Here is a 26,197-nt window from a genome sequence, read left to right as displayed (position 1 = left end):
CCACACAAAGAGCTGCCTGTTCTTGCAAACTGGAAGATGTAAGGGTGGTATGAAGGGTTCTTGATAATAAACTTCAAGATGATGCTGTAAGAGAGGAAGAAAATGCTGGATTCAAAGAGGTTATTCCAATGAATCTGAATACAGTTCCATAGACTGCTACATTACAACCACTAGAGAAGGTTTAAGTTTTTCCTAAACCTTTGCTTTTGGGAAATTCCAAACATATAGAAAAGTAAAGGGAATAGTGTAACGTATCCTCTATACCCATCATACTCAGTTTCAACAGTTACTGAGACACTTTCTCTTCTTTCTCATTACCCACTCCCTTCACTGTGATCATTTTAAGGCAAATCCCAGATGTCATGTCATTTTGTCCTTCCATACTTTAAAGTTTCTTTAAAAAACTGCTATATCATAAAAGAACCCCACTAATTTCACAATGGCATCAAACAGAGGTTTTAAATATACTTATAAGGATTCCCAATTTAAATATAATGGATTTCCAAACCTGTTCCCAGACCTACAGAACCAGGTCATTGTGGTATGTGGGAATCTATATTTTAAAATGAAATTTCTTAGGTAATGTTGAGATCTAAGAACTGCCAGGTCATTTGCATAGGACTTCTGGGGATTTCTGAAGGAGTCAGGTATATACTACAAGTGGACCCAGCAGTTTTTCATATGTCAAAGTCTTGATTAATTAGGTGAACTCTTGCAAATCAGTTAAAATACATCATGGGGAACTATTAATTTAAAGGAAAGCTGGCATAAAATGTTTTCATAAAATGAATATTTGTGTCTGGATCCAATCTGTAAATTATTATATTTATTGAGAATTTACAGTGTGCCTTGCATGAAGGGAACAAGAGGGACAAATGAAAGACATATTTTATAAACTGTTTTGTTCTCAAAGAAATTATGATTTATTAATCTAAGCACAGGGCAGCTTGAAAATACAACATGAACTAGTATGACCCAGCAAGAACTCCTGTGGCAGCACCCCACTTCACTTAGCTTCATCTGATAAGTGACCAGCCCTACATTTGTCTACTTCTTTACGTCAATCCAATTCATGGGTAGTTAATTAAGTGCCCCGTAGGTGCTAAGAGCTGGACTAAAATGAAATAGAAGTACAAAATACATTCCTGCTCTCAAAGGTCTTATAATCTAGTGGGAGATCAGATGAATATCTGAGATGACCTATAAATTTATGCAGAGGTCCTCAGGGACTGATGCAGGACCTGGAACCTGTATTTTGACACCTTCTCCAGGTAATGCTGAGCCTGCTAGTTCTTGGACTGTCCTGGACTTTCTCCCAGGAAATCCAGGGAACCTGAGGTAAAGGTTTTCCACACAGAGTCTAGAGGAGGTGGAAAGGCACTCAGTGGGGACGTGCCCCATTCTAGGCAGGCTTCAGCTGCCACCCTCACTCCTTGCACCTCGTCCTCTAACAAGATGACTCTTGCGGGAGAGTGTCTGAAGGCGTCCCTCCTTGTCCCCGGCGGTGTGGGCAAGAGGCTTGCACCCTAGACCCTTGTCTCTGTGAAAGGCCCTACCCAAGTCATTGTCCTCATGACCAAGGGCTCTGAGAATGATGGACTGACTGGCCAGGGAGGTCGGCAGCCCAAACTTCTTTCTATACCTGTCATAGCCTAGCGTTAGGGCCACAGACCCCCACCCCTCAAGAATGGCTGTGGTAGGACACTGCCTCAAGTGGGCAGGGCACCAAGCTGGCATGAAGGACAGGCCAGCCTCTCCCTGCAGAACACCACTCAGGGCGCTCCTGGGGCTCCTGTGAGCTGCTTCAGGGCAGAAGAGAAGGGATGGTGGCAGTGGTGTCAGCTTTGCCCAGATGGCAGGCTGCTGCTGAAGCGTGACCCTGCTCCATTATGCAGGGGTGGAGATGGAGCCAGTCACTCCAGATTCTAGTCGGAGCGCTCAAGAGAGAAGGAACTGGCGCTCCTTCAGTGTCTAGGATGAATGGATCAGTCCCAAACAGTCCTAAGAAGGGCTACTGTCCCCGCCTGAGGGCAGGTGTGTCCCGCCCACAGGACCCTCCTAGCCTGAGCAGAACAACACAACAAATCTAAGGTGTGTCCAGCCTAAAAGGAAGATACAAACGTAGCCTCAGGAGCCACATGCCTGCTCTCAGGAGATCCAAAACAGATTTCAACAAACTAAGGTCCAAGAACTTCTCGGAGGAACGCTGCCAGGCCCGCGCGGGGGAGGGTGCTCACGGTCGTCGCCGGGTCCCAACGCAGTAACACAGAGCGTCCGCGCTGGGCGAAGGCGCTGAGGCTTTTCGTGGCAGGCCTGGCGGGCTCCTCAGGCCCCAGGGGAGCTGGGGACTGGTGCTCGGGGACCGTGCAGGGGCGCCTTTTGCAGCCGGCCGCCCCTCCCCCTTTACCACGGGCTTTTGCACACGACGCGGCGCGGACAGCTTCACACGGGGAGGCAGCGGCCGGATAAAGCCGGCGGGCGCGGGGAAGCCGGAGCGCTCGGCGTGCGGAGTGGGGTCTGGAGCTGCAGCCGCGGCGGGACGGCGCCCCCGCAGCCCCAGCACGGCCAGAGCGCCAGAGCCGGGAAGGCGGGCAGCCCAGCTGGAGAGCCAGGATCCCACGCGCCGGGCCCTCCAGCAGGTGAGTGGGCGCCGCGGAGCGTCCAGCGCACGACCTCAGCGCGCGGCGGCCCGGACCCAGTGAGGGCGTGCGGGACCACATGGAAACCACCGAGAAGAAGCATCTGTTGGGCGCCAGGCCCGGAGTCCGGTAAGGAGAGAGCCTGGGGAGGGGCGGGAATTTGAGCGACATCAGACGCAAGTCCTCGTTTGACATCCTGGCAGTGGATGGTTTTGGCGGCAGCTTGAACTGGGACGACGCAGGAGGGGTAGGGAGAGGTGAGAGACGGGGCGAAATGGAGCATAGGCACGGGGATCATTCCTCTCTCGCCGCCGTCGGAGCTCGGATCCTGACCCCTGCCCGCTGGTGGGGAGTCCACTGCCTGGAGCCCCGCCCTCGGCCTGGCACTTTGCCCCGGGGCAGCGGAGCCCTGGGAGGCCACATGCCTCCAAGTGCGTGAGGCGGTCTCTGCCCTTCTCCGAGTCTGAGCTCTGCTCTTTCTCCGTGCTCAGCTGGACCGCCCCACCCCACGGCCAGTTTCCAAGGTCTTTGCTTCCTCTGGGCCCTGGAAGGGATGGGGGAGGAGAAAACACCTCCAACCCAGGCCCAAGACTCCTGGACTGGCCATTCGCCCAGCACCTTCCTCCAAACACGGGCTTCTGGTCCCATCTCAGAGACTGGCCAGCTTGGAGGGTCCTTAGGTATTCCATCTGGACACATGGAATGCCAAGGCCCCACCCAGACACAGGACTAGAATCAGCCCTCCTTGCCCCCATCTCAGAGCTGAGACCCTCGCCCTCCTTGTCTGGCCAGGTCTTACGTGGGATCTCTGTGGCAGGATGGGGCTGGCTGGGTCCCTCTGCCACCACCTGGCCTGGACATACAGACCATTGAGCTGGCCACTGAGAGCAACCATTACTGTCACGCACAGAAGGGACCTGCCAGTCAGTGCAACCCCACGAAGGAGCGGGCCCAGCGCCAGCTCTATGTGGCCTCCGCTATCTGCCTGGTGTTCATGATTGGGGAAGTGGTTGGTAAGGACTTTGTGCTAATTAAATGAAATTAGCACATGGGTAGTCTGCATGACCCTAAAGGCTTTTCTCCTGGATGTTCCCAGTAATGTTAAAACTAATAGCTCCATTTATTGAACTTTTCACTGAGCTAAGTCTTTTACATACATGCCATCTATGTAATCCTTACAGTAACCTTGTGCTGTCCAGTGAGTGCTGTTATTCTTATTTTACAGATGATGAAACGGAGACACATTAAGGTTAAGTAATTTGTCCAGGATCACATACAGCTAGGATGAACGGAAGGGCCTGAATGCCTAGAAGGAAACAGCATTTACTGAGTGCCTACTATGCTTTCCAAGCCCTATTTGAACTTGATTTTCACACTCACCCTCTAAGTAGATGTTGTTAGTCCCATTTCACAGAGAATAGAAGCTGAGGTTTAGAAAATAAGTCCCTTGCCACAGTTACACAGCTAATGGGTGGATAGGGCCTGAATCCATTGTCTTTCTCCAGAGCCATGGTGTTGCTGTTGTACACACGGTCTGGGAAGTTGGCTCCTTAAGGAACTGAGAAGGACCTTCCCTTCTCTGGGTTCTGCCCTGCCCCTGCAGGTGGGTACCTAGCCCACAGCTTGGCGGTCATGACCGATGCAGCTCACCTGCTCACTGACTTCGCCAGCATGCTCATCAGCCTCTGCTCCCTCTGGATGTCCTCCCGACCGGCCACCAAGACCATGAACTTTGGCTGGCAGCGAGCTGGTGAGGGCCCTGGTTGGGCTGGGAATGGGTTGGGAGAGGGGGCAGGTCAAGACACAGGTTATTAGGAGGCTTCCCGAGTGAGCCCAGGAGGGTGACTTGGGTGGGGGAAGAGGATGTCGGCCTTGGCTTCTGTCCTTTGGGAGCTAATGGTCTGAGGGCAGAGCCCTGGTTCCCTGTCCTCTGGGAACTCCCAGTCTGCTGGGAAGGAGAGTCACCTCCTAAGAAATGGAGTGGCCAAACTTCAAGAACAGATAACTATGGCATTAACTTTGCACATAACTCCATGGATCTACTGTCAAGCTTTAAACCCTCTTTCATTCATCTCTGAGCTGCACTGTCATTTTCCTCTTGGTGGAAGATGGCCCAGTCTCTCCTCAGAAGCCTCAGTTTGCCAGATGAGCAATGGGCATGTATTTTAGTAAGTCTGTTTACTTACATGTAAAACAAAAAGGGCCGACCCAGATGACTTCTGAGTTTCCCCCAGCCCTGACATTCTCTGCTGTATGCATGCAGGGTAAGGTGCACCTGCACTGGCCGGCCTTTCAGCAGAGCCCAGGGGTGCCTGGCTTCGCAGGCAGAGGAAGGAGGGTCGCAGAGGGAAGGAGGGCCTTGTCCTCCTGAAGGCCCTGTGCTGAGATCGGTGTTGGGGTTGGGTTCTTCCCCAGAGATCCTGGGAGCCCTGCTCTCCGTGCTGTCCATCTGGGTCGTGACTGGAGTGCTGGTGTACCTGGCGGTGGAGCGGCTGATCTCTGGGGACTATGAGATCGAGGGGGGCACCATGCTGATCACATCTGGCTGTGCTGTGGCTGTGAACATCATGTGAGTGCGGCCTCAGTTCCCCAGGAGTCCCGCCTCCCCCTCCCACTTCTCAAATGCATACCCACATGTCTGCTGCTAGTGTCTGGCCGCGCTCCGCTCTGGTATAGGCCAGGGGACAAGATTCCCCTAATGGTCTGAGCTCAGGCACCTGAAATGCCTCAGTCCTGCCTCAGGCCTAGGCTGAGGCCATCAGGAGCTGTAGATCTGGGGCAGCACCAACCCCCGCCCCACCTCCCATGTGTGTGAGTGAATAGGAACCTCATATCTGAAGTGAGGGGGGTAAGCCCAGCTCTTGCAGAGGCAGATTTTCCTAGGAGCGGAATCCAAGCCCTTTTTCAAACTGGTGTACCTGACACCGGTCTCACTGAGAAGGTGTGCAGAGCACGGGTGTCTCATTTGGGCTTTGTCTTCCTTACTCAGTGGCCTTGGGCAGCCCACGTCCCTCTCTAGGCCTCAGCTCTCTCATTGTGGCATGGTGGGGGGATCTACGTGACCTCCATCATGCCTTCCTGTTCTAGGACTGGGCACCAGGCGTCTTTGTGCCCAGAGTCAGCCTGGCAGTGGAGCTGAGCCCTTTGTCCTTCGGCACTCTGACCCAAGACCACGTGGACTGGGCTCCTCACATGGTCAAAAGAATCATGAAGCTGGGGGGTTGGGATTTTGGTCCCACAAGACCACCCCTAATGCTACCTCGGTGAACCCCTTGGATTTGTCTCCACTTCTGTAGGATGGGTTTGATACTTCACCAGTCTGGCCATGGGCACAGCCATGGCACCAGCCAGCAGCAGAACCCCAGTGTCCGAGCTGCCTTTATCCATGTGGTTGGAGACTTTCTGCAGAGTTTAGGTGTCCTGGTGGCAGCCTATATTTTATACTTCAAGGTCAGAGATGGGGACAGAGGGAGGTGGGCTTGCGGGGAGGTTGTGGGAGAGTGTAGAGCATCTGGGGGCTCCTCTCTGCACAGGCCCTTCAGAGATTCTAGCTCTCTCCCAGCTCTGGGCAAAAGGGTGGGGAGAGGGAAGGAGCATTTATCCAATACCTACCATGTGCCAGCCATTCTGATCTTCATGGTGACCCTGAAGGGTAGGTTGGTAGTGTTTGCTGAAACTCAGAAAGGTCCAGTCATGTGTACAGTCACACAGCTGGTGAATTGTGGAGCTAAATTCAAACCCAGGACTGTGTGCTGCTGAAGCCTGGGCAGTGCCCATCACATAGAGGCAGGGTGGTGTAGTGGAAAGAGCCGGGCTTTGGGTTTGAGGCCTGGTTTCATCTTCCACTAGCCATGGGCTGTAGAGCAAGTGATCCTCAGTTTCACCATCTATAAATGGGAATGTTGGAGCAGATGGTATCCAAGAGTCCTTTTAGTTCTGTTCCTTGGGCAGGGAAGGGTGGGAAGGGACTGTGTATTGTCCTGAACTGCAGTCTATCCTGCCCATTTTCCTGGACATGGAATAAAAGGTAGAGAACTGGAAGACAGGGCCAAAGGTAGGCTCATGCCCACCCCACAGAGAGAGCCCCTCTCCCTGACTCAGTGCTGGGTGGGAAGAGAGAAGGGAGGCTGAGGTGCTGGGTGATGAACGCCAGCTCTGCCTTCTTTTTCTGTAGCCAGAGTACAAGTATGTAGATCCCATCTGCACCTTCCTCTTCTCCATCCTGGTCCTGGGGACGACCTTGACCATCCTGAGAGATGTGGTCCTGGTGCTGATGGAAGGTAACCCCCAGCTTGAGCTTGCTTTTCGCCCTTGGCTCTCTGGCTGTAATGGCAGTGCAGGGAGTGGGGATCCCAGCACACTGGCTGGGAGCCACAGTCTGGAACTTGGCGGAGGCTGGAACACCTGTGGCCCCAACCCAGTCTTGGCAGCCAGCAGAGCCCTCAGGTGTGGCCTTTCCTGGAAATGTCCCCTGGACTGTGCCTTCCCCTCCGCTTGGCCTCAGGGGTGCCTCCTCCCTGCTGGGATGTATCCTTCCTGCCTAGTCAGGCGGCTCCTGGGTAGCGTCTGTAACAGCACTGGGAGCTCTGGCCCTTCCCCTCCACCTCCTGAGCAGGCAGAGAGGTGTGAAGATTATGCTTCCCACTGCAAGGGAGTCAGGGGACTGAGGCTCAGGAAAAGACAGTCGATGTGGGACAAGGCTGCCAAATTCAGTTCCCTACAGCTCAGGCCTTCCTTTCTGAGGCCCCTGCCTCAGGAGGATGTGGCTGGGCTCTGAGGGGTTACTTGGTGGTGAATGGCTTGCCCTGAGTTGTGACACTCCTTCACCAGCTTTCTTTTGCCCCAGGGATTTGGGTCATGGCCTCTGTGGGGTCAGGGTCAGCCTGAAGTTGGGTGCTGGTTTGGGGTCAGCAGAAGTGTCTGACTGCAGGTCAGAGCTTTGTCTCCCAGAATGTGACTGATCCAGATAAAGGTGATGATGACGGTGCCCTGCCTGGGTACAGGGATCCCCAGGTCCCTTCTACCCTTCTTCCGTTACAAAACACACTTCCTGAGCATCAGCTAGGGAACAGGCACTGAGGACATGGTAATAAAGCACTCTCCTGCTGTCACGGGGTTTCCATTTGGGAGGGGAGACAGACAAGAAACAAACAAATAGGACAATTCCAGACAGCGTTGTGAAGAGGAAAATACCACACAGTGATATGATGGAGCTCGTTGGGAGGTGGGGACAAGAGCGGATCTGCTGGCCGAGGGGGTCTTCCCTGAGGAGCTGACATATTTGGGGCAGGAACCAGCATGGGTGGGAGGGCGCAGTTTCCTTCAGCCCCTGTCCCTGCCATCCCCAGGGACCCCCAAGGGCGTGGACTTCACGACTGTGAGGGATCTGCTGCTGTCGGTGGAGGGGGTGGAAGCCTTGCACAGCCTGCACATCTGGGCACTGACCGTGGCCCAGCCCGTGCTGTCTGTCCACATCGCTATCGGTGAGTGGTTGGGACACGCAGGGTGGGGTGATGGAGAGAAGCAGCCAGAGGCCCGCGGTGTCTCCGAAGCATCCAGCGACCTCAGATGCTTGCAGTGCCCAGGCATTGAACCTGGCCGCATGCTGAGCACTTCACATACATTATTTCATTCCATCATCAGAATCCCATTTAGAGATAAACTGGCTGGGCGTGAGGTGGGTTATGAAGTCACTTGCCCAGGCTTTTAGAACTAATAGGTGGCAGAGGAAAGACTCCCAGCCTTAAAGCCAGTGCTTTCCCTGTTCTTGCAGGATTGTGTCAGGTCTGGGGACTGGAGGGTTGCCTGGTGCAGGAATAGAGTCTGGAGGTTTCTTGATGCTCATGGCCCTTATCCTGTTCTCCTGGGGGTAGGGCATGAGATAAGCTACCAACTACTACTAAGGACCCAAGAGTAAATAAATGGTTCTCTGGTGCCTGGTGGGTCTTCTTGGCCACCAGCTCAGAATGCAGATGCCCAGGCTGTGCTGAAGGCAGCCAGCGCCCGCCTGCAGGGGAAGTTCCATTTCCACACCATGACCATCCAGATCGAGGACTACTCTGAGGACATGAAGGAGTGTCAGGCATGCCAAGGCCCCTCGGACTGACTGCCTAGCAGGTGCCAGCTGGCGCATGGATAGGACCTGCAGGTGGCAGGGCTGAGTGTCCCCCAAGCCCAGCTAAGACTGCCTACCCTTGCTGTTATAGACCAGGTCCCTCTCTGGACCTCTGCCCATGTTCAGTGTGGAGGAGCCTTCCCCCACGCTGGGAATGAGGCTCCTCCCCTGCCTCCCGACCCGACTACAGCCAGGCCCTGGCTGGAGACTTGGCAAGTGAAAAGCTGTTGTGATGCTGCTCCTCCAGTTCCTGGGGTGGCTCCCGGCAGGGCTCGGTTTGGGGTCCAATCCTCAGCTAATGCTGTCCTACCACCAGCCTCTGGACAGGCAAAAAGGCACAGTGACTGGGGACAGTGGGGAGACTGGCTGCAGCATCCCTTCACTCACTTGCCTCATTTCCCGTTTTCAGTCTGTCTGGCCTTTGCCTTATGAATCTGAAGAAGCCCTGAAACAGAGCTCTCCCTCTGCATATTACAATGTGGGTTAAGAAGCCCTTGGGGGTGGGGGGGTTGTGAGGACCTGCACTCTCATGCTTGTTCCCCTGAGATGGGGACCGAGGGGGGCACTCGAGGCCTATCTGTGCCTTAATCACTTCAGCTGTGACCCAAATGTCTCCCCTTCCTGGGGGAGGAGGCTCTGACAGGTAAGGACCTGGCTGGTTTCTGCTTCCCTTGTTCCCCCAGCCCAGGGGGCTGTGCCAACACATAGATGCCCTAGCCATGGGCAGTGGTGGGGCAGAGATTTCAGGGGGCCCACCCTAACAGTTGCCTGGCCCTGGGGCCACCTCTCTTGCCTGATAAGAGTCCAGGGGTCCTGGAGCCTGAAAGCAGGTATGATGGGGCCAGCTCTATTGCAGGTATGGTCTGACCTGCTCAGAACTTGGGGACAGAGTACAAAGAGGTCCTGTGTGCCTGGAATAGGAGACACTGGCTTCCTGGGGGTGTATGTAGATTCTGAATTAGAATCTGGCTTGCGTTTACAAGATGAAGAAGGGAGACCCATCCCCAGTCTTAGAGGAGGCAGCGTGCCCAATCAGGTGGCCCTGGTCTGGTGGTCTGGCTGCCATCACAAACAAGTGCCCCCATCTGAGAATATTAACAGCTGCCTCCGGGTGGTTGTGAGGACTGGAGCCAATGTCTGCAAAGCACCTGATGTTCATTGAAGAGCGGCTACTTGGGTCATTGTTCTAGGAAGGTGCAGCCTGGGGAGTCAGGTGGGCTTCCCAGCCTCCTCTGGGGCAGCACGGAGTTTGGACTCTGTCCTGACCCATGGCAGGAAGAGGAGAGGCTGGTCCCTGGCCTTCCCTCTGAGCCTCTCTTCCCATCTGTGAAGTGACCTCTTTGTGCCTTTCCAGCATTGTTATCCAGGGTTGCCTGTGGTCTAGGTCAGGGTCAGACCCTCAAAATATGTGGGAAGTCATTTGTACTGGTTTGGAAGTGGGTATTGGTGGGGAGACAGCTGATGGCCACACTCCACCCCAGTCTCAGGGGAATCAAACACCCCTCTCCCGGCCACACCAGCCCAAGAACCTGGACCCTGAGCCTGGCTGTGTGCTCAGTCCTGACACCCCTCTCAGGACACAGTCACTTGGTGCTCCCTTTCTGCCGATGAACAAGCTGAGGTCCAGAGAGGGTAAGTCACTTGTGTGAAGTCGCAGTAGCCAGGGTGAGGCAAGCCTGGGCCTTCTGCTTCACTCCCCTAGACCTCCCCCCACAGCAGGGGCCAGGAACCTGTTCTGGGCTACACGCTGGTACAGTGTGAGCCCTTGAGCCTGGCAGTGCCCTCCCCATGGAGTTCAGTGCTCTGGGTGGCGAGTGGTGAGCGGGTGGGCAAAGGTGCCTCTTTCCTGCGGCCGGGCCTGGCACTGGGAGCCCTCTCCACCCTGGGAAGGCTGCCTGGGCTGCAGCTGTGGGCTTCCTCACCCACCCTCAACTGTTCTTGACCCTGGGCCAGGCTACGGCTCCTCCCCTTTAACTCCCAGTCCCCGCTCCACCCCAAGCACCTAGCAGCCCAAGGGAGGGCCCTCTGCACCCTCAGCTGTGACCAGCCCCAGGGAGGACTGGAGTCGTCCAGGGCCAGAGGTCAAGCTGGAGGAGAGGTGTGGGAGGCCTTGAGGGGGGGACAGCATGTTCTGGCCCGCAATCTAGTCACGGGAGTGTCCAAAGCTGTGAAGCCTCAAAGCAGGAAAACACCAGGACCTGGCTGGGCCCACCATCCCCACCCCTCTAGAGCTGCCCCTGCGGCCAGGCCATCCCTGAGCCCTCCTCCCCCGCGCAGCTGCTGTAGGGGTATTTATAGCCTGAGCATTAGGGGCAAGGACACGCGCTTTATTTCGGAAGTGAGAATTCCAGGCGGATGAAGCGGGGGGGGGGGGGGGGGGCGCTCAGCGTCCCTTCCCCCACTCCAGGACGACCACCACGGCCCTGCGGAACTCCTCCCACCCAGCCCTCCTGGAAACGGCTGGCCCCTTCTTAGTCCCGAGTACGTTGCCCGAGGGGGCGGGGCCATTCCTTCGATTCCCCGGCTCCAGTTCTCAGACCTGGGGCTGCACCTGACCAACACTCCCGCGCCCCCGAACGGGACGCTGTTGAGGACGCGCTTCCTGTTCGCGAGGAGGGAGCGCGGTGCGGCGCTGACCTCTAGTGGTCCAGGCTGGTAATGCAGAGCGGGCCGGGGACTGCCCACCTGCGTTCCCATCCCTTCTCCCCTCCTCACCCTGCTCCCCCCAGTCGGGGAGGAAGTCCTGAAGTGGGCTTCCCCGCGCCTCTTTGTTCCATCGCTGGGGCTCAAGGATTGCGTCTGGCAACCCAGGCGTCCTGGGTAGGTAGCCGCCTTCCCGCCGGACTAGGAGTCCCGGGGGTGGGGGACGGAGCTTTGTCTCTCCATCACACTCCGCATTCCCGCCACCGTCGGCATAGGGCCAGGCACACAGTTGATACCTTCCATCTATCTGCTCGTCTAGTATTTGTGGCGCATCTGCCAGGTGAGAGAGAAGGGGACACAACCCTACCCTCCTGGGGTGCCCAGGCCATTCCTGATGATGTACCTGGCCAGGCAGCATGGACTGTCAGGTCTACAGGAAACACCGGCTGTGCAAGCGCAGAGGATGGGGTGGGGATGGCAAGTCCGTGCAGGAGGCGAGGATCTGAGAAACAAGTAGTAATCAGCGTGGCAGAGGAGCCGAGAAGGGCATTCCAGGCAAGGGGTCAGCGGCGGCAGGGCAAGCACGGAATCCCTGGGAATTGCTACTGGCAGCTGGGCTGGAGGATGGGGAGATAGCTGAGCCTCTCCTCCCCCACCCCAAGCAGGGGCAGCAGTCCCTGGGAGCAGGCAGGGGTCTCACTTGGTCCCATCTAGGGCTTCTCCAGGCTTCGATACTTCTTGCGCAGCACAGACACGGGGTCCTTGAAGAGCACTGGGTCCAGACGGAGGTGAGATGACACCAAGGGCATGTGGCCGAACCCTACAGCCATCTGGTTGATGCAGTCGGGTGCAAAGCCCTGCAGCTCTGGCCTGGACCCTGGGCCTCCAGATGCCTAAGAGAGGGAGGAGAAATAGAGGGCTTCTCTGTCCTTCAGAACCCACACATCTCCCCTGCCCTCCTGCAGCACAAAGGGTTTGGATTAGACAGTGAAAGGGTGTCCCTTCCCCAGCCAGTGTCCACCTCTCCCCATCAGTCCTCACCAGCGGGAGCCTGGCATCCTGATGCCACTTCCCATAGGGCACCTTGATAGGAGGCAGCTTGGTGACTGCTGCTACTAGGAAGTTCATCAGGACGTCGGCACAGCTGGGTGCCTCATCTGCCAGGGTCCTCAGAGCCTTGGGCAGGGAGTAGGTGAATAGAGTGTGGTAATACCTAGGCAAGGGGGGGGACAGCCGAGTTCACCCCCACACCCTGTGCTCCTCCCTTCTGATCTCACTCTTCCCTTGCCCAGCCCCCAATCCTCTCGCCAAAGCCCCGGCCTCTCTCAGAGCCCTGACTGCCTCAGACTGCTCCTGGCCCAAGTACCAACTGCTGTCCACTGTTCTGTGGCAGCTAATCGTGTGCTCCCTGCCCCTCCCCTCACAGTCCTTGGGGTCCCCACCCCTGGGCTCTGAGGTCTGAAGTCAAAGCCAGAATGAGGTGGGGGGTCAGCTGGTCCCAAGGGTAGAAGACATGGCAGCCCAAAGACCAAGTTCAGGAAGGCTATGGCTTAACCAGGCTGACGTCGCTGCAGGTGGGCCTGCTTCACACCGCCCTCCTACGGAACACCTGGGCCCACCCTGCCGACATGAGAGGTATTCTTCACTGTGAGGACTCCCTGCAGAGCTCCTGGGTAAATCTACAGGAGATTACTAGTTACACATACTTGATTTAAACATGTTTAAGGAGCCCCTCTAAAGAGGCCCTCCAGAATTTAGTCCCTACCCCAAGACTGTGGTGCTCCAGGCAGCTTCTGGAAGGCCTGGAGCACCCAGCTTCCCCAGCCCATCACACGCATTCACGAAGTAGTAGGGCCGTTTTTTGTCACACAGCCCCCCCCCACCACACCCAAACAATGTCCATACCCTTTGTGTGGCTCTACTTAAAACAACTAGCTACCATTTGTTGGCCACCTGTGTGCCAATGACTTCATATGGTGTTCACATTTGGGTATCACCAGCGTTGTGAGGTGCATACATTTTACAGGTGAGGAACCTGAACCTCAAGAGAGGTGAGGAGACTTGCCCATCATATTACTGGGAAGTGGCAGATCCCATTTCCAACCTGCATCTCTGGGCTCTATTGACTGCTGGGCTCACTCCTGCGCCACCTTGCTCGGGTTAAAGGGGTCTGGCCCCCTGACCCTGCACCAGCACTACCGCATGTACCTGTGGTAGAAGGCAGCCGAGGTGAGAACCATGGAGAACTTGTTGGCCCTCTGGGTGGTGTAGCCCCAGCCATCCTGGGCTTCATCCCAGAAATGGCTGCATGCCAGAAAGCCCACCATCCGCTCTGGGAAGCTCTGCCACACCGCAAAACCAAAGTCCACCTGGGGAGATATGTGAGGAGGGGCTCGCCGGCAGCCAGAAATGTCCAACGATACAGAGGCCAGGCTGGCCTGGCTGAGGGCATGGGAGAGGAAATGGCGGCATGGAGGTTTCCAGGGGATGTTTAGGGGAATGTTCCCAACTGCAGTTAGACACAAATGCTTTTCAAACTGGGGGCTGACAACAAGGTTTTTGAAAGCCTGTGAGAAGCTTCTGATAGATTTCTAGGGAGAGGGCTGATTGGCTCACTGGGGTGGATTCAACAGCAGGAGGCTGGACCTCTTGACCTCTGGTCCTCCCGGCTCTAGGAATCTAAGGGGCTGCCAGGGCCCTCTGGCTCTGTCCCCACCCACACTGGGCCCCTCTTGGGCCCAGTCCTCACCTCACTTGTGGAAAGACTGCTGTGGGCATCGAGGCTGAGGATAGCATCGGTACTGATGGCACTGTACGGGAGGAAGCGGTCACTGACCTGCATTGGAAGGGAGGTGAGGGCAGCTCAGCCACGGGAACCCTCTCCAGGCTCTCACAGTGACTGAGTGAGTGTCTGCTAAGCGGGAGCCGCTGAAGGCATTGTAAAGGAAGGGCAGTGAAAAAGCAAGCCTGCACAGACCTTGGACCCGAGGGACTCATTTTACCTCTCTGGACTTTAATTTCCCCATTGGCAAAACGAGCCAGTTCACATCTAGGGGCCCTTCCAGCTTTGACACCTCAGGGTTCCTCTATTGTCACATTAGATGCTCACCTCAACCCCTCGTGGTGTCAGACATCCTTCGTTTGAAAGAAACAGGTCCAGAGAGATGCGGGCACTTGCCCAGGACCATGCCATCCCAGCAGGTGGCTCACACCATCCCTGGTTCTCAGAAGCTGCCTCTCTGACCCATTTCCTGCCATCTGTCCATCTTTCCTCACGATCCCAGGTTTTTCCTCCATCCCTCGCCCCAAACATCCAGTGTCCTCCCTCTGCCTTCCCTCATCACATAAAACTCAGTTTTCTGGAAGCATAATCCACAAGGGCCAGGGTTGGAGAATCATTTCTATTAGGCCTGCAGCTGACACCCATGTCAGAAAGCCCACCGTCATCTCCAGGAAGCTCTGCCACACCACAAAAGCAAAGTCCACCTGGGAAGATGTTTAAGTCACGTGTGAGGAAGGACTTCTCAACTAGCTTTAGGCCCAACTTAAGTTCAGCTCTGGCTCAGGCCCGAGTCAAGCACCCTGTGTGTGCCCTCCCCAGGGCCCAGCATCCAGGGGCTGACTGCCCCACTTCCATGCCACTCCCCATTCCTCACCTTCCCATGCCCATCAATGACTGTCAAAGGCACTGCTGTCTCGGGCCACCTGGGAGGGGGTGGCTTCTCACTGCTCCAGAGAATCAAGATCTAGGAGGAAAACGGGGCAGAAGGGGCGGGGGTGGGGGTGGGGTCCCAGGAGTGATCATTCTCAAGTAGAAGTATGGAAAAGCAGCTGTATACATGAGTTTGGGAGGAAAGAATAGTTGCCTTTCATTGCTGCCCTCCCTATTTGTGTCCCTGGGCTTCCAGAAGGCAGGAATTCCAAGGACAGGAAGGTAGCTCTCTGTAGCATTAAAAAATAGAGAATGGGTTGTGGTAGCACCCAGCCCAGGCCCTGACCCCATGCCCCATCCCCATCTTCTCTCAACTGTTGCCTTTTTCCTCCTTCTGCTCCTTGATCGTTCCCAGCCCTTCTCAAATGTCCCGTCTTTGTGCCCTGGCTGAGCTGACTGCTTCCTTAGGCCGAGTGCACTCAAGAGTTCATCTGGCCTCTCTGGATGAGATGGGATGGCCTGTGTGCCTGGAAATGCTAAGCGAATCTATCCTTCGCAGAATTCTTTCCTGCTTGTCTTCTGCATCCTCAGCATGGAGCCCAAGGCCTGTGCTCAGAAAATGACCTCTGGGTGAATAAATGAGTAAATGCGTGTATGTTTATTTCTCAGCCTCCCCACGAGGCACCTTCTTTTTAGGTGGCTTCGTCAGTCTCCATGAAGGAGGGAGGGGTAGGGATGGGGAAAGGAACAAGAAACTCAGAATTTGAAGAGGAAGACAGCAGTGGTATTTGAAAATCCTCCCCCTAAAATGTGTGCTTATCCTTGGGGCTAGATGTCTTCAAGGGCCCTGCCCTGTTCCTTGCCCCCACCCTGGATCCCAGGGAACAAGCTGGCAAGGGGGCAGACCTGGGCACAGTGCTGGGAGCCTGCCACCGCCTGGATGAGCTTCAGAGGGGGCTGGCCTGGGGCCCCCACCCAGATCAGGGCGCTGAACCTGCCCACAGGGCGAGAGCCTGGGGGAATGAGACACAGGCTATGAGGGAGGGGAGAGCACCCCCTGGAGAGTGACCTGAGCTGGGGACTTGGGGAGGGGCTTAGCGGGCTCTCTGGTTGAGGCTGGGGCAGAGTTGGGGAGAGTTAGGGAGGGGACCTCAGGCTGTCCCATCCCCCAGGCATACCCTGTTGTAGGTGGTAGAAGGGGAAGTCCGAGGGGCTTGTAGAAAAAGTGGGCAGGGCCAGGAGTGCCCCTGGGGGGCTGTTCCACAGTAGCGAGGGGTGAGCAGATGCTCCAAAGATGCGGTCCTGAATAATCTGCGAAATGAGAGGGCTGTGCAGCAGGAACAGCTTGTGGCTACAGGTCTGAGGACGTGGTGCAGCCCCACACCTCCCCCTTCAGGCTGCAGGGAAGGCAGCAGCTGCACCCAGATCGCTGGGCACAGAAGGGTTCTGACGCCCCAGTCCAGAGTAGGGGGCACTCAGTGATGGTGTCCAGATGCTGCCTCCTTTATTTTCCTCACTCATGGCAGACATCACTAACAGGTTATGATATTCTTTCCTGACCCAGAATCCCTCCCAACACAGTGCCGCAGACAGCCACTGCCCATCAGCTGGAGCTGGCACATGCTTTGAAATCTATTTGCCACAGCTGTCCCTCTACAGATGGGGAAACTGAGGCCATGATTAGAGAAGGAACTTGTCCAGGAGCTCAGAGCCAAGTCTCAGATTCATCCCAGAAGCATCTTCAGAGGGAAGCCCAAACACCAGGGCAGAGGAGCTGTCTGGACAGAGGAATGTGGAGGGGATCCGGAGGAGGCAGGGCCCCCATCAGGTGAGTCTGTCTCACCTCCAGAGTGGTATGGATGACCTTCTCCACTGAGGAGAAGTAGGCATCCCACAGAAACTGGGTCTGCTGACGGAGGGCAAGGACGCGTGTTAGGGGCATCTCCCGGAGGGCAGCCAGGACCTGGGGCACAAAGGGAGAAAGAGAGAAGGTGTGGGGCCTTCTGAGGCCCTGCCTGACCCTGGGGTGGAGAAAACCTAGGCTAGAGGTTTAGGAACCTTGAAGTCTCCCCATGGTTCTCCAGTGGGTTAGCAGCAGCCACCCTGGTAATTTAGCAAACCCCAAATGATTTAGTAATCGAGAGTTCAAGGGTCACACAGAGCCAAGTTTAAATGCCTCTTAATAGTAACTGTGTGACTGGACAAACTACTCAACCTCTCTGAGTTTGTTTCCTCAAACCGCATAGGGAAGGTGTAAGGATTACATTAGCTAATACACGGTTAGGGCTTAGTGCATCGCAGAGCTCAGTGAATGATAGCTATTGTTATTAACTACCCACGCCATTCTCACTTCTCAGGGGGTTCACACACATCTGTTTTTCAGAGCCGGACACTGTTATTTCATCAGATGGAAAAGTCACTGAGCCTTTTGCTTTCCCACCCTCAGCTCCATGGAGGCACTCAGATTTTGTGGGGTTTTTTTTTTTGTGGACTTTGCTTATATTGGGTATCTAAGCAGTCACGGACTAGTGGGGCTGAGCCCGTGGAGATCATCTGGTCTAACTTTTCCCATTGTACAGATGGGGAAACAGGCTGAAAGAGGCTATTTCAAGAGTCTCTGCCTCCATCTGACCCTGTGGGAGCCCCAGAGGCTTGGGGCTGGGGGAAAATTCATCCATACACAGAGATCAGGGATAGGAAGGAGGCTTGAGGCCAGATGGAGTGCCAGGCCCCCAGGGTCCTCCCACGGGCGAGGTTCAGTTCCCATCCTGTGGGCAGGGCCTGAGCGACCTGAAGTGGGAGCCTCTCATCAGCGACAATGGCCGCCTTGGTCCAGTCGATGACCTCGGAGAAGGGCAGCTCCCATCGAGGGCTGAGAAGCACAGGGATGCAGCCAGCCTGGGGGGTAAGGGGGGTCACTGGGAAGCCCAGTTCCACCATGCAAACACTCACCCCCCTCCCAGTTCCGAGTTGGCAGCTGCTGTTGTTGGATGCAAGGGGCAACGAGGAGAGAAAATGGGTTTTTGGTGGAGGGGGTGAGCTGCTGTGCCAAGGGGTTGGTGAATATGGCTACAGGCACATCTGAATCCCAGCACGAAGGAGTAGGCAGCTCACCACCCCTTCCCATGGCCTAGGCCCAGGCCCTGCTAGGTCAGGAGTGTGGAGGGACAGGGGCGGGGGATGCCCAAGTTGGGGTGGTACCTGCAGGGCTTGGAGGAAGTGCAAGGCATCAGGACGGAGGCCAGGAATGAGGCAGAAGGTGGCATTGGGTAGCATTGCCCCAGGGTGAGTCCTAAGGAGGCACAGGAGGGGGTCCCACACATATAAGGCCTGAGACAGCTCCTCACTCCACCTGGCTCCCTTGTGGCACCCCAGCCCTGCACCCCAACACTACTAAATTCACAATGTGTAAACCCTCCATTGTGTTCTCATGTTAACATTGTTGCACACTCACAGCCACACATGAACACAGTGCAAACCTCATGTCCACCTTCACCCAGTCGGGCTGCAAGGCAGGAGCCTGGCTTCCAGCTCTGCCTCTGCCCTTGGTGGCCTTAGACACCTCCCTTCTCTTCTCGGAGTTCAGTCTCTTTATTCACAAAATGGGAGGCGGCACGTCCTAATGTTTCCAAGGTCACGCCTGACTGGGACATGCACATGCTTGCCCTCCCGCTGTTCTGCCACCCACAGCCTCTCAGGCAGCCCTCACCTGAGTGGCCCCATGCCCTGCCCTCTTCCCATCTCCAGAGCACGGGCCCATGAAAGGCCCCTCTGTCCTGAGGTGGGCTGGGCCCCCAGCCTGGAAGCACACAGGAAGCTGCTGCCCAGAGGCCCCTTCCCGGAGAGGACAGGCTTCCTCTGTTCCTCCCCACCACTCGCCTCAGCCCCAGGCCCACACTCAGACTGTGTGCCTGGTGGGGGGAGGGCAGGAGTCCCAGCCTCCTCAGGGCCACTGCCCACCTGCGGACGCAGTGCCCGAGACCTCGCTGTGGGCGCGAGGACTCCTGGACTCACGGGCCCACTCAGAGTGAGGCTGATGAATAGGGCCCAGAAGGCCGGGACCCTCCTCAGGTACAGCCCACATGGTCCTCAGTCTGAGCTTTCAAGAAGCAGTCCGGGGGTACTTAGCGCCCGGACCAACCCCACTGAACACATGGGGAGACAGTTTCAGGGAGACCCAAGGATGGCTTCAGACCTCAGAAAGGGCTGGGGCAGGGCCAGAACTAGAGCCAAGATGTGCCAGCTCCTGACCCCGAGTGATCTGAACCGCCGGGAGCGCTGCTCTGAGAGGACCCCTCCCTTTATCTCCAGTGATGAGGCGACGACCAGGCTTCTCCTGGAAGAAGCCACAAGTTAAACAATAGGACACCCTCTGCCTCACTGAAAGCCACAGGACCAGCCATCTACAGCCCTAAGTTTAAGGCTTCAGAGAACCCAGAGACAAAGAGCCTGCTGAATAAACCATACCCCTCAGTCCTCCTTAACTGTCCTTTCCTCGGTGTCTTTGTGCATCTTTCTCCCTCAGCCTGCAGCGCCCCTCCCCGCCTTGCAGCCTTAGGAGTTCCTCCTACTTGGTCTTAATGTCTAAGTTCAAACATCTCCTCTTCTGGGAAGCCCTCCTTGACTCCTCCAAAGATGGCTTTCTCCTCTCTGCTCCCACAGCCCCGACATGTACTGTAGCACTAATGAGCCAAGCTAACCTTTTCTGAGCGTGTACTGTGTTGCAGGCAGTGGTCTGAGTATGTTACATGTTTTAACTCACTTCCCTCTCACAGCAGCCCTATGAGATGGAGGTATGTACTGTTGGTATCCCGTTTTACAGGTGAAGAAAACGAGCCTAAAGAGGTCACACAGCTCTGAAGCAGAGGAGCCAGCAGGCAGCTTGCATAGCTTCTCTGTGCCTAACAGTGTGGGTCACAACCAGTGATTTGTCTGTCTCTCCTACACGACTGAGCTGCTTGAGGGCAGGGGCTGTGCCTCCCTCACCTAGGTATGCCCAGGGGCTAGTACATATTAAGAACGGGCACTTACTGGGTGCTAAATGAATAAATGCTCGATGGGCAACAGAGGACAGACCCAGGACCAATAGACCAAATGTCTGAAAGGTCAATTTCAGCAGAGATTCTAGTTATGGAGCTGGTTGGGAATAGCCAGTGGGGGGCCTCGGGAGGTGGTGAGTTCCCCATCAGTAGAGGTAAATAAAGCAGAGGCTGGATGAGCACCTGCATGTGTGTGTGTGTGTGTGTGTGTGCGTGTGTGTGTGTGCGTGCGCATGCGTGTGTGTGTGATTGAAGGGACATTGTGGTAACAGTGGATGAGCCTGAGGGTTCTGTGACCTTGTGAGATGATTGCCACAGTCTCAGGACCTCAGTACCCAAGGCTGGAATCAATGGGGGGCCACCCATGACCCCAGGGCCCTATTGGCAGGGCTGCGTTGTGACTTCCATGTGACCTAGGCACTGAGTCGTGGGCCTGCACACTGCACCTCCTGCGCCCAATGTAGATGGGCCAGGAGACTTCAAATGCATTGAATTTATGTAAAAAAATAAAAATAAAAAATGAGGAAAGCATATATACATGTTGTTTTCACACATAAAGAGTAACTGAGAAAAGACAAACTAGAAACAGTGTTGCCCCAGGAAGGAAAACTGGGTGGTGGGAGATGGGTGGGAGGGACTTTTTGTGATATACCCTTTTGTGTCTTTGGAATTTTGTACCATGTGAATGAATTCCTTATTCATAAAACTAAATAAATAACAATTTAATGGGTGGAGGTTTATTCCAAAGCAACAGGAGACTGTTTAAAATGAAGGTGGAAAAACACGGGCTTTAGAGCCAGAAGTGCAGGGGGCTTAATTCCAGCTCGGCTGCTGCCAAGCACCACATCAGAAACGTGAGGGAGGCTGCGGTGAATCGAGGAGCTTGTCCCTGAAGGGCCTGGGCTGGTTCCTTCCAACTCTCTGAGCCTCAGTTTCCCATTCCCTGAAATGGGGATAACACGTTCCTTGAAGAGCGCTAGAGAGGACCAGCCATGGTCCATGTAAAGTGGCTGGCACAGCACCTGGCCCAGGGCAAGCTCTCCCTGAGTGTTTGCTTCCTCCCCTCCCCCTCTCCTGCCAGCTGAGTGAGTGGATGTGGGACAGTGGCCGGGACTGAACTGCCTCTTTCTCTGGCCAGCACTTGTTTATTCAGTGCATCTCCTGGGGGCTGGCCCTGTGGCTATAGGCCTACTGGGCCTCCCTCTCACTTGTCCTTATACTGTCCGGCTCAGGCAGCTGCTGGACACTTCAGGGAAACTGAGGCTCAAGATACTCCAGAGATGATAAATCCTGTCACCTGCAGGTGGGCTGAGGCCAAAGACAGAACTTTGGAAGTTCAGAGGACAGTTAGAGGCCGCCAGGCATCACACCTTGGAAATAAACTTATCAGAAATGCCACTCAGACGGTCTCACACTGAGTGAAAAACCTTGGCCAGTTCTGGCCAATTTTGGATCAATCAGTAAACGTTTAGTGAGCACCTGCCTACTGTGTGCAGCTCCCTAACTTTCAGCTTCTCAAGGAAGTTCAGGCTGAAAACAGCTTTCAGATTCACCAATGACCAACTGTATATACTAGTAACTAAAGTCAGTCAAAAGAACTTCTGTGAACAGTAGCTAAGTGCCTGATCAGAAAAGTGGGGTGGGCCATGGTGAGCCACGAACCTTGTCACCGACTTTTCAAGGGGCCTGCCGAGGGTGCCAAGGATGTCCTGGCAGAAGGGCCACAGGGACTAAGCAGAGCAACTCCTTCCTGCCCCTGGCTGCTGGGCTCGCTGCAGGCCCCATGTGCCTCAGGAAGTAAAGGGTTCCATCCCACAAGAGCCCTGTGGCTGAGAGAAGCCCCAGAGGGCCTGGGGGTGGCCACGGGAAGAAATCCTGGGAGGGAAGTGGAGCTCGGAATAGCCCAGTTGTTACAGCAGAGAATAGGGAGATGCCAGATGGAGGGGGCAAGGGAGGACGCGAGGGTGACAGGTTCCAACTCAGGCCTGCCCTGGGAGGTGGCGATGGAGCCCCCTGCCGCGGGAGCCCCGGGCAAACTCCAGAGAACTTTCCTACTTGCAGGCCCGGCCAGCCTTGGGATACTGCTGGCCTCCTGGGGGTTTGGGGGCTGAGGGCTTTATCACCTGAGGTGCATCAGCCCAACTAGTCTAGGTACAGGGAAGGATCTGAACAGCCCTCTGTGTCCCATGGTCCTCATGCTCCTATGTATGGTCAGGCACTCTCATCGGCAGGAAGTTCTTCTGTAGGTCTGATCTAATTCACATTTGCTGTAACAAAAAGCTGTTTCCTTGAGAAGCTAATCCCCCAAATTAGACATAGGATCAGTTTCCATGTGTGACCAGTCACTGATCTCCATGGCTCTGAGGCATTTGACGGGGTTGATCATAGACTTGCTTAAAACTCACGAATTCTAACGCTGAAGGCTTTGGAGACGGTCAATTCTCCATTAAAATATGGGCTGCACTCTTTCTGGCTAGGTGGCCTCATGCAAGTTGCTTGATCTCTTTGAACAGATGTGTCTGGTATACAAACACTTAAATGATAGCAATTAGTATTATTTTATTATCATTATTTAGAAAAGTGCTTAGTACAGAGTAAGCACTATAGAAGTGTATGTTAAATAAAATATTAGGGAAGGAGGGATTGGAATAAGAGAAAAAGAGTAAGTAGGAATGAGTCATGTTTTATGTTTTCAAAGATCCCCAGAGGGGAACTTCAGAACCTTAGACACCCCTGGTGGCAAATCACTATCTTGGTGGTAGTGTTCTCTGCAGTCTGATCTGACTCCCTCCTGCCGCAGCTGAGGCCTAAATTTGCCAGGACCAGTATCTCAATTCTCCCACCTCAACCCAGCCCTCTATCTGAGCCTCTGGGCTATCATCAAAGACCCCTCCCATCCAGCCCTGAAGGGGAAATGTCTACTTACTGCTCAGGTCCATGGTCCCGCTCATAGCTCCCATCCCAGGGGCAGCCAGAGAAGTTGGTGCCTGCTGTGCGCCACCTGCCCCTCTCCTCTGCCAGGGCTAGCAGGGCCACCCCGGGGTGGGGGCTGTGCTGCCTCAGCTGGCCAGGTGCCCCACCTCTCAGCGGGTGGGCTTCAGGGAGAAGCGGCAGGGCCACGTCAAAGCCTGCTCTGAAGGTGTCCACGGTGGGGCTGGCCTCGGCCACCATGGCCTGTCCCAGCTGGAAGGGCCAGGGGCAGGGGGCTGGGTGGAGGCTGAGGACCAGATGGTTCCTGCCCCCATTCCATTGAGGGGGCACGTGGCTGCACCTCCCAGCCGGGCTGTCCAGGAGGAGGAGGAGGAGGCAGGCGTCAGTGGGGCTGCCTGTGTGGTAGCGGGAGCTCTCGATGGAAGCCAGGATCCTGCGGTGAGTGTCAGAGAGAGCCCCGGCAGCAGGGTACACAGACACTTTGAGGCCACCACCCCTGCACTTCGAAGCATCAAAGCAAGTCCCCCAATTGCAGCTGCCACCATGGGGGGCTTGAGGAGGTTGAGGCGCATCTTCCAGGAGCTCCCCAGGCTGGGAGAAACTCTGTAGGAGCTCTGCATCCAGCCAGCGGGGCCAGCCTTGGGGGGCTCCTTCCCGAGGTCTGGTGGGCACTGCCAGGCGGAGAAAAGGGGAGCCTCCCAGGAAGATGAGGAGCCAAGAGGCCAGCAATGCCAGCCAGAGGGAGTTTCTTCTCCACGACTGCATGTGGCCACCTGCAGCCAGCGCTGGGGCAAGCAGGAGGAGCAGGGCCATGGGTGGGATGCTCGAGCCGGAACCAGCCTTCTAGTTCAGTGCCCTCATTGTACAGATGAGAAGACTGAGGCCCACGAGAGCAGGCTGCCTGTGTGAGGTCAAACGGCGAGTCACTGGCCAGGCACACGGAGGCCAGGTAGGACCCAGCTTTCTGGCCTGGCCTACCTGAGGTCAGGACCCTGCTTCCTTGGCCTCTGGACAACCAAGTGAGCCCTTTGTCCTCCCAGCAGGGCCCCCTGCCCTTGGGCACTGCTCAGGTTGATGCAACAACCTCTGTCCAGAGTGCAAGGCCGTGTCCTTCCACCCTTCTGTCTGCACCCCCTGACCTTGGCCTCAACAGAGAGAAGGATCATCTGCCAGGCCATGGGGGACCCGACAGGCTCCCCCAGGAGGCAGCTTGACCAGGGTGCAGGGCTGGATGGAAGCAGGGCTGTTCTTCCTAATCTTCCCCATGCCTGAGCAGCCCCTGAGCTGTCCTGGCCACCCCTGTGCCGGCTGACGGGCACTCCTGTCTGTGGGCCCTGCAGCTGGAGCTAAAATTAGACCCTGCGCTCCTCCTGGGCTATCAGGGTCAGCTGAGGTCAAGGCCTGAGTGCTGCCTGGGGGGCTGGGAGGGCTCTGAGTCCTGGGCCTCTCCCACCCTGTTGCCGCAGCCTGGCTCAGCCCACTCGGCGCCCCCAACCCGCACCCAGCTGGCCCTGCTCCCTCTAGCTTAGAGCGCTCATGGTGCAGAGGCCAGAGACCTTGCGCCAAGCCCCTGCCCCACGGCCCCCATGCCCTGCTGGCGTCTTCACCCGTTCCCTCTTGGGGCAGCATCTGGCGGGTCTAAACCTCTTTCCTAGCGGCAAGCTGGCTCCTCCCCTGCCAGCCCTGATTCGCTCCTGGCTGGGAGGCAGGGTCTCCACTTAACTCTTTCCAAACTGGTTTCCTACACTGCTAACCATAATAACCAGCAGGGCCCCTACCTCACAGTTTGCCTGGAGCTGTCACAGCTTCTGTCTCTGAATTCTCACATCAACCTTTGAGGCAGAGGTTTATCACTGTTGTTTTTTTACAGAGGAGAAAAGTTGAGGGGATGGCATCTTCCTAAGGCAAGCCAGCTGAGAAGTGGCAGGGTGGGGATTTGAACCCTGAGCTCTTAACCCTAATCCTTAGACCTTCCCACAGTCACCCCAGCTGGGGGTCTGGGGTGGGGAGACTATAAATCCGCAGATGAGACCCTCAACAGATGAGATAAGGGAGGCATTGAGTGGCTGGGGGTAGAGGGGGTGGGGGAGTATCAGGTAAAGTGTGTCCAACTATTCCCAGTATTGATCCCTCTCCGTCCGGACCCTCGCCCCCCAGTCTCATTCAGCTCCAGCCTCTTCAGGCCCCTCCTGGCACCTCTCCCAGGTGCACAAGAGTCTGACCTTGTCTGGAGCTCTGCAGGGAAGGTCTTGATGCTTGTCTGGTCCTTCCTAAGGTTGAACTTGACTCTCCTTTGGTCCATGCCTGTTGAGGGGCTCCTTGCTAAGTTCCTTGGTCTGCGCTCTGTGGGGCAGTCAGGATTGGGTGCTGTCACCCACTGAGGAATCACTGAGGTGGAGGGAGAGACACAGATGCTGGCTGTCAGGAGCCCCAGTCTGATGGCCAGGGAGGCCACAGGGAATCCGCTAACCTGGAGTGATCTCTGCCTCTGCCCTTTGCTGTTGGGTGATGTTGGCTCTCTGTCTCCTCATCTCTAGAATGCGGATAACGATCTCTGCCAAGAGAGGGTTGCCAGGTTAGATCCAGACTATCCTGTGGGTATCCCTCAACAAGTGGCAGCCTCCTCTTCTTGCCTGCCTCCCCTGATCTCAGAGGACCACTGATCTGACAAGGGAGCTACCGTGGGAATGTTTTGCCCACAGTGGGCAGCCAGTCTGAGGGGGTGCACAGTCATTCCCTCAAGAATGCCCTCAGAATGGCCAACAGAGGAAAGCTGGCCTCTCTGCACCACAGGGCCAGTCACTACGTGATGGACTGACTTTCCCCACACGACTCAGGGTCTCTCACGCGGACAGAGGCCTGGCACGCGCCGCTCTTGCCCTTCAATCAGCTAACTCCTCCTCACCCTGCAGGAGTCGGCCAAAGGCCCCCTTCCTACAGAAGCCTCCGGACTCTCCTCAGGCTGGGTTTGGGCCCTCCCTTAGGTTCTTATGCCATTTCTTCATCCCTCTGTCCCTGTACTCATTCAGTCATCCAACAAATACATACTGAGTTCTAAATATGGGCCAGGCTTTGTGCCAGGCACTGGGCATAGTACCACATCTAAGAAAGTAACAGTGATAGTGCATATTACACTTACTCTGTGCCACGCGTGACTCTAAGTGTTAGTGTATTAGCT

General features: G+C 55.8%; 2 protein-coding genes across 7 annotated transcripts; one reads left to right on the top strand and one right to left on the bottom strand.

The window, feature by feature from the left end:
* Positions 1–927: 927 nt before the first annotated feature.
* Positions 928–15,719, top strand: SLC30A2 (solute carrier family 30 member 2). 4 transcript variants are annotated; one of them, XM_036914816.2, is made up of 9 exons: positions 932–2,768; positions 3,432–3,652; positions 4,243–4,389; positions 5,055–5,208; positions 5,936–6,089; positions 6,814–6,919; positions 7,988–8,122; positions 8,600–8,756; positions 15,465–15,719. In XM_036914816.2, the coding sequence occupies exons 1-8, from the start codon at positions 2,719–2,721 to the stop codon at positions 8,743–8,745; spliced, it is 1,113 nt and encodes a 370-aa protein (XP_036770711.1). In that variant the 5' UTR covers positions 932–2,718; the 3' UTR covers positions 8,746–8,756; positions 15,465–15,719. The 4 variants fall into 4 exon arrangements, with proteins under 4 accessions (XP_036770712.1, XP_036770713.1, XP_036770711.1 ...); XM_036914817.2 differs by lacking the exons at positions 8,600–8,756; positions 15,465–15,719 and adding an exon at positions 8,413–8,549 and having other exon boundaries at positions 928–2,768; XM_036914818.2 differs by lacking the exon at positions 8,600–8,756 and having other exon boundaries at positions 930–2,768.
* Positions 11,124–24,675, bottom strand: EXTL1 (exostosin like glycosyltransferase 1). 3 transcript variants are annotated; one of them, XM_036914812.2, is made up of 12 exons: positions 23,015–24,673; positions 18,251–18,341; positions 17,840–17,947; positions 16,893–17,012; positions 16,228–16,360; positions 15,956–16,062; positions 15,054–15,143; positions 14,147–14,233; positions 13,606–13,766; positions 12,439–12,610; positions 12,098–12,290; positions 11,766–11,899 (listed from the first exon to the last, which is right to left on the bottom strand). In XM_036914812.2, exons 1-11 carry the CDS (start codon positions 23,830–23,832, stop codon positions 12,108–12,110), a joined length of 2,070 nt encoding a protein of 689 aa, XP_036770707.2. In that variant the 5' UTR covers positions 23,833–24,673; the 3' UTR covers positions 11,766–11,899; positions 12,098–12,107. The 3 variants fall into 3 exon arrangements, with proteins under 3 accessions (XP_036770702.2, XP_036770707.2, XP_036770709.2); XM_036914807.2 differs by having other exon boundaries at positions 11,124–11,899; positions 12,098–12,610; positions 23,015–24,674; XM_036914814.2 differs by lacking the exons at positions 11,766–11,899; positions 12,098–12,290 and having other exon boundaries at positions 12,439–12,573; positions 23,015–24,675.
* Between the last annotated feature and the right edge of the window lie 1,522 nt (positions 24,676–26,197).

This window comes from Manis pentadactyla, chromosome 4 (genome assembly GCF_030020395.1).
Source record: "Manis pentadactyla isolate mManPen7 chromosome 4, mManPen7.hap1, whole genome shotgun sequence".
Lineage (NCBI taxonomy): Eukaryota > Metazoa > Chordata > Mammalia > Pholidota > Manidae > Manis > Manis pentadactyla.
The sequence above is the reverse complement of the archived record's forward strand: the minus strand, read 5'-3'. Positions and strand labels throughout refer to the sequence as shown.